The sequence below is a fragment of the Octopus bimaculoides genome, chromosome 6 (assembly GCF_046866305.1).
Source record: "Octopus bimaculoides isolate indiv1 chromosome 6, ASM4686630v1, whole genome shotgun sequence".
Classification (NCBI taxonomy): Eukaryota; Metazoa; Mollusca; class Cephalopoda; order Octopoda; family Octopodidae; genus Octopus; species Octopus bimaculoides.
The window spans coordinates 110398863-110406362 of NC_142933.1; the positions used below are offsets into that span (position 1 = coordinate 110398863).

General features: G+C 38.3%; 1 protein-coding gene and 1 long non-coding RNA gene across 12 annotated transcripts in view; one reads left to right on the forward strand and one right to left on the reverse strand.

Annotated features, from left to right (window-relative positions):
• Positions 1–4403, reverse strand: part of LOC106879617 (uncharacterized) — a 253865-nt gene extending 249462 nt beyond the window's left edge. For all 11 annotated transcript variants that reach the window (XM_089354433.1, XM_089354431.1, XM_089354426.1 and 8 more), the window contains exon 1: positions 4270–4403. In XM_089354433.1, the coding sequence (XP_089210559.1) occupies positions 4270–4309 (40 nt within the window). In that variant the 5' untranslated portion in view covers positions 4310–4403. The remainder of the gene's footprint in view (positions 1–4269) is intronic.
• Positions 1714–7500, forward strand: part of LOC128248098 (uncharacterized) — a 14551-nt gene continuing 8764 nt past the window's right edge. Inside the window, exons 1-2 of the long non-coding RNA XR_016242396.1 lie at positions 1714–1734; positions 4264–4376. This is a non-coding gene — a long non-coding RNA (uncharacterized LOC128248098). The remainder of the gene's footprint in view (positions 1735–4263; positions 4377–7500) is intronic.

Here is a 7500-nt window from a genome sequence, read left to right on the forward strand (position 1 = left end):
GTCGGGCTTCTTTCAGTTTTCATCTACCAAATCCACTCACAAGGCTTTGGTCGCTCGGAGGCTATAGGAGAAGACTCTTGCTCAAGATGCCTCGCAGTGGGACCGAACCCGGAACCATGTGGAGAAAGAAAAAACACAAATCAAGCGATGATAACCTAATGTTATGATTCGATTTAGGATGGCTGTTCTCTAAATAATTAATTAATTAAATAAATATTTCAGTTAAAACAGAATCCGAAGAGGGTGATGGTGGTGGTAACCTGCATCGGTAAAACTTGTCTTATTTGGAGAAAATCGGAATTCTTCGGGCTGTGTCCTATACACCCATCCCATCCTTTTCTTTCAAAGCCCTACATTTTCTAGGATAAAATAGCACTGTTTGCCGAAATTGCAAAGATAATCTGGAACTCGACTGGGGAATGAAAACTCCGAATGACCCGTCCTTGTTTCCTTGTATCGTCTGGATGTTATGCATTCTTGTCCCATTTTTTTTATTCCTGTATATATATATATATATATATATATATATATATATATATATATATAATACTAAAATGGGACAAGAACAAGAAACATCCAGGCAGTTAGGTGATACAAAAAAGGGGACAACAAAACATCCAGACAGACGATACAAAGAAAACAAGGACGGGTCACTCGGAGTTTTCATTCCTCAGTCAAGTTCCAGATTATCTTTGCAATATAATATATAAATATATGATCTTTGTGCATGTGTGTGTGTGTGTGTGTGTGTGTATGGCACACATTTATACACTCACACAAACAGAGAGAGAGGGGGGAGAGAGAAAGAGAACGAAAGCGAGAAAGAGAAAAGAAAGATGTAAGATGAGGTGTTCTTGTTTCTAATTTGGGCGAAAGAACTTAGATTTGGGTGATGTAGGGTTGGGAAAAGGGATTTATCGATTAAATGTGCTCTGGTACTTGATTGCTGTTTTATTTTATCGATTCTGTGAGATGGCAGGATAGGAATCATCTCGGTGGCATTTTGAAATGAGATCGAAGAGAGAGAGAGAAACAAGAAAAACGAAGGAGAAGCAGAAGGAGGAGTAAATTTAAGGTTGGCGAGACGAAAGAGACGGAGTAAAGTTATGAGAGAGTAAGAGAGAGAAGGGGAGGGAGGAAGTAATGTTGATTAGTGAGTGCTGGGGAGAGGGTGAAAGAGAGACTGTGCAATAGAGGAAGGGGGAAGAGGTGATGCGTACGAGTGATTGTTAATGGAGAGGGACTGTGTGTGTGTGTGTATGTGAGAGAGAGAGAGGGAGGGGGAGAGAGGGAGGGGGGAGAGAGAGAGAGAGAGAGAGAGAGGATAAAAGTGTCAAACATACAATGAAAAAGATAACCGTGTGTGCGTGTGCGTGTGATATTAATAAACATGTAGATTTAGTTTATCTTTTTACTATAACATCGTAAATTAATTAAACTTTAAATTACGAAAAGAAAACCGGAGGACAAATTACGGTTTACCATATTTGACGGCATAAAAGATGCCTGTAGTCGCACCCCTTAATTCTGCAGCTCATTTTGAGGAAAACAAGTTTTTTAGTGCTTTAACGCATGTAATATAGGTCCAAATTAGCATCTAGGATCCAAGGTGATTTAAAAAAAAAAAACATTCTGGGGGGGATAAAAAAAAAAGTTTCATATATGGCATCAAATATTGTATTACTCGACTGGAATTTGGATATACATGGATTTACTTGCAGTTCTAAGTATTATGTAAGTGCTTTGCTATCTTATTCAAAATAGAAATTCTTGAAAACACATACACATACTCCATCTGTTACGATGACGAGGGTCCCACTTGATCCGATCAACAGAACAGCCTGCTTATAAAAATCAGCGTGAAAGTGGCTGAGTACTCCACAGACATGTGTATCCTTAACGTAGTCCTCAGGGAGATTCAGCGTGACACAGAATGTGTCAAAGCTGACCCTTTGAATTACAGGTATAACTCATTTTTTTGCCAAGGGTTTGCTGGTCCACACCCATCAGAAACGGATTGTAGTTTCAGGATACAGAAAAAGAAGAAAGAACGAGATAAATGAAAAGCAGCGCCCACCCTCACTACTGTAAAATATCAGCAGTGATAAAGGGAGAGAGATACATGATGGATAAAAAGTTATAAAAATGATTTATTAAACACCAAACCTAACCCAGTTATCGATCGGGGATTGAAATGACTCGAGCTAACATTCCCTCCTTTTTTTTTCCTCTCATCGAAGAAAAGAAGCTCAGGTTGGCATATCTTTGTGTTCTAATGCACAGTTATCCCTAAAGATCCCTTCAGATTTTCGCAACGTTAACATTCACTACTCAGGTGTGTAGACATGTTTAAACATATACACCAAATATATACAATAGCCAACGCGGATGTAATCAGCCCACACACACATACACACACACATTCGTTATCATCCCATATGCATCAGTATTTTCCACGAAATATACACACGTACTCAATCAAGATATGCGCACACACACACTGAACATTACATATATATATATATATATATATATATATATATATATATATATATAATACATATACTAACATTGTATACACACCGAACTCATCAATACTATATACACTCTGTATTTACAATCCACCATCTATACCCTACATCATTTACACTCAGCAGTGTGTCTAATTTTATAGAGAATTTACTCAACACCTGAACATTAAAATGGCCAAAAGATTCATCATCGTCATCATTATTAAGGTCGTTCATCTTTTATGAAAGAATTCGATGAATGATAATATTATTTAAGTATTTAACGAGAATATATTCAAAAAAAGTTGTCGATAAATTTGAATAAAAATAACTTGAAATTTCAGATTATCTTTATTGAAATTCATCGATGATAAATTAATTGTTTTTAGAAAGAAAAAAAAAGACAAACATAAAAGAAGAGAATTGGAGGAAACTTTAAATTGTTCACACCTAAACACACACACACACACACACACACACACACACACACACTTTAATTCTGGAATATTTATTGAAATACGTAAGGGATGTGAGTTTTTAAAGTATATAAAGATCCAACTAAGACGAGTTCTTCGCATTTTCGTAAAAAAAAAAAAAAAAGTTAATGAATTCGTCAGGTAAGTTTGACATTTTGGTAGACGAAGGAACTAGTTGAAAGATGTGCAGGAATACGGACATTGAGAGAGGGGGGAACAGAAAGTAGGTAATTACAAGTATAAAACAAAAGGTTTTGATTAAACATCAGTCATTATTATTAGTAGTAGTAATAGTAGTAGTATTTGTATTGTCTTCATCATCCTAGTTTTATAACTGTTATTACTTTAATAGGACGCTTCCTGTGGTATTCAATAGCAGGAGACGAGAAGGTAGGTCTGGGTTTGTGGGTTGCGAGAGAGCAGCGAGCGATGTGTCATATTACACACACAGAGAAAGAGCAGCTGAAATTCCGCGAGAGAGAGCCGAGAGGTGGACAAAGTGACCAGAGCAAACTATAGATGAATAGTTTTTAATATTGGTCGGACACGTAGTAAACACATTCCTAATTAGATATTCATGTAAAATGTAGCTGTAGTTTCATTTTTAGTTGAAGAATATCATGTATAAGTAAAGAACTTAGTCGAGTTTCAAAGTTAAATTCACACACATACACACACACATACAGAAGGGGAGAGAGAGAGAGGAATAGATATTAGTTTTTGAAGTTGAATAACTTTGATTTGGGATGGAGAACAAATATTACATATCGATGACTAAAATAGATATTTCAATAAGATTTTTTTAAAAAAAACGGGACCTTGTGAGGGAAGGAAAAAACATGAGTTTTTAAGTTGAAAAAAAAAAAAAAAAAACCAAGGATGTTGTTGAAAAACATATCAGAGATACAAGTTAGAGCGAACGAATAAAAGATGCAACAGGTAGTTCATATAAACACGCAGACACACATCACTGCCGTCATCATTATAATGCCTCTCAAATTAGTTTAGTTGAGATGATAGCATTATTATCATTCCTATTATTGTTGTTGTTGTTTTTCTTCTAACTTTCAAGAAGGATGAAATGATTTTCAATGAGACGATGACGGCTGCTTTTCCCCCCATCCACATATGATCCAGCCCAAACTCTTCTTCCTCCACCCTTCCGACAAAACAAGACATAACAACAAATTAATTTTAAAAAGAGGAAAACTCAATTATATATATAATTTGGATGAAATTGATAATTATTGCTGTTTTTTACTGTCAAATGACAACAGACTTACCAAGAAGAGGCCGTGGATTGGACTGTTTTCGACGTGACATGATGATGGAGCACCTGTAGAGTAAATGAAATGATGAGCATGCGTAATAGAGGATGTTGGCGAGCCAGGTAACACCACTACCACCACTACATCTAGTGTTTATTGCAGCAGCAGCTAACCTGCTGCTGCTGCTGTTGCTGTTGCTATCACTTGCCTTCTTCTCCCACCAGTCTCTCTCTCTCACTCTTTATCTATCTATCTTTATCTCTGATTCTCTACGTCTTTCCCTCCCTCTTTTCCTCAACCTCTATCTATCATTTTCTAATATATCGCAGTACAGCTTGTTGCACTTCATTCTATTCCACCACCACCACCACCACTACTTTTCTTCTTTTTCTTCGTTTCATTTCTTTTTTTCTTATCCAACTTTCTTCTTTCTTGTCTTCTTTATCATTCGCTTCGTGTTAACCCCCCCATCCTTCCCCCACCGCCCCTCCACGCCCTTATTACTTGCTTCCCTCCTCCTCCTCCTCCTCTTGCATATTGTCATTTACCAAGTCGTCATCACTCATCACGGTTTTCTCCCTCTCTCTCTCTCTCTGTCTTACTCTTTTTCATTCCCCTCACTTTATTCTCTTTTCTTTCTCTCTTTATATTCTCATTCACTTTCTTTTTTTTTTCTTTTCTTCCCTCCTCTTTTTTTCTTGGTTCCCGTCTTCGTTTTTCTTCACATCTGCACACCCTGTCCCTCCCTCTCTCTCTCTCTCTCTCTCTCTCTCCTCCCCAACATCCGTCTTCTCCACTACCACAACACCTCTATAGTTTTTCTTCTCTCCCTCCACCTCTCTCTCCTCCCACCTCGACTCTATCGTCTGCTGTTGTTGGTGTTTGTTATTTCATTTTCTTGTCTTTTCCTCTCAGCCTGTTTCTTCTTTCGCTTTCCTCCTCCTCCTCCTCCTCCTCTCCCTCCCTCCAACTCGCATTATCTACCTCCTCCTTCACCTCTTCCTCATCGTCCTCTTTCATTATCCACCATCTTGGCCATCGACACTACGAGTCTATAAATTTCTCCATTCCCTTCTCCCCATCCCGCCCTCTCTCTCTCTCGCGCGCGCTCCACCCTTGCCCCTCACACACTCTTCTTATCTAATATGTCCTTATGATAACGACAACAACAACATCAACAACTGCTTACACGATCTTACTACACACTTCAGCATCCCGTAGCCACCAGCTAATGTTTTGTTGTGAGGCAATTGCCAGGCACTTGCGAGGCGACAGCAATGGAGAGCGGGGACGTCGAGAAAGGTCATAAACGAATGATGTTAAGTCTTAAGACTACAGACGGAGAGGAGGTGTCGCGGGGGAGGAGGGGGAGAGACAAAGATAGGCAGACGGGGATTAAACATGATGTAGAGACAGGGTGTGGGTGGGGGGAGGTGAGTCGTCACGCATCGCTTCAAATGTTTAAAGGGAAGAGAACACGTTTTCGTTCGGAGAATCGAAACCGGGTCGCCATCTTACCGATAATCAGACCAGAATAGAAAGGCACCACATAGAGAGAGGGTGGGAAGGAACGTCTTTGGCAAAGAATTATGTTTTTATCTTATTTTTGTTCATATAAGCATATCTGTAAGTACATCATATATATATATATATATATATAGAAATACACACATGCACACACACACACACACACACATGCATACAGATGCATACGAACCTACACACGTATAACGATGCGTCCTTCCCAGCTCTTCGAAACGCCGGTGTTAAAACGGGGGTAGCTGATGAAGTAGAATGTTCTCTATGTGGCTTGTGTGTTTTCTCGTCTACGCTTTGTTTGCAATGTCCTGTACCCAGATATACACCTATACATACAGGTGGATGTCGGTATGCACATACCTGTACATATATATGCATATACTCATTTACTATTTGTTTTTATATATATATATATATATATATATATATATATATATATGTGTGTATATATATTTATATATATATATAGGTAGATAGATAGATATACGAGGAGATTTTTCGGTTTTAATATATATATATATATATGAGTGTGTGTACATATATATATATATATATATATATTTATATACATACATACATACATACATACATAGGTACATTCATACATACATGCCTTATATATATATATAGATGTATATACATACATTAAGGCAACGGGCTGGCAGAAACATTAGTACGCCCGGCGAAATGCTTAGCGGTATTTCATCTGTCTTTATATTCTGAGTTCAAATTCCGCTGCAGTCGACTTTGCCTATCATCCCTTTGGGGTCGATAAATTAAGTACCAGTTGCGTACTGGGTTGATCTAATCGACTGGCCCCCTCCCCACAAAACTTCAGGTCTTGTGCCTAGAGTAGAAAAGAATATATATGTATACCGGTATATTTTCTATCTTTTTTTGACTGCGGCCATGCTGGGGCATCACATATAACAGTTTGTGATGTGGGTGAGGTCCATTTCATTTCACATCTGGTCTGAACCTGTCACCAATGGACACGAGATTTACATTCTGCATCAAGCCTGGTCCCTTATTACTAACTTTGGATGGGACCAATAACGATCCTTACATCGACCCAAGAACTCAGATGATGACGATGATGACAACGACGATGATGACGATGGTGGTGGTGGTGATGTCTGTATGAGCGCATGCGTGTGACACAAGGACCTGAACATCTTGCAAATCTTTCTCTCTTCTCAGCAAAAGTATTAGCGCTATGATGTAAAATGATGTGCTTTCAACTACACGCCCCAGCTCGGGCTGCAGATTGGTTAACTCAGAGCTTACCTTTAGTTTTCAATAATCTAGGAATAATATTTCGTTAATAGGTGGCATGAAGCTAGGGAAGGAATGGAGATGCTGGAACTATATTCTTAAGGGAAATGGAACCGTCCAATTCCGATGTCAAAACCTGTTGGTTTCTTATTAGCGACACTTCCAGATTAAAAGAATATAAATAAATAAATAAATAAATAAAAAGTGGAGAGAAAATTTATTTTTATGCTTTTTTCCGAACGTCTTATCCATAATTCAGAAAACCATAATGCAATTATTGAAAAAAACAGAAAGTTTGTTTCCCAACCACATTGGTTCCAGATTCAGTCCCACTGCAGGGCACCTTGGGCAAGTGTCTCCCATTACAGCCTCCAGCCAACCAAAGCCTTGTGAGTGGATTTGGTAGATGGAAACTGAAAGAAGCCTGTCTTG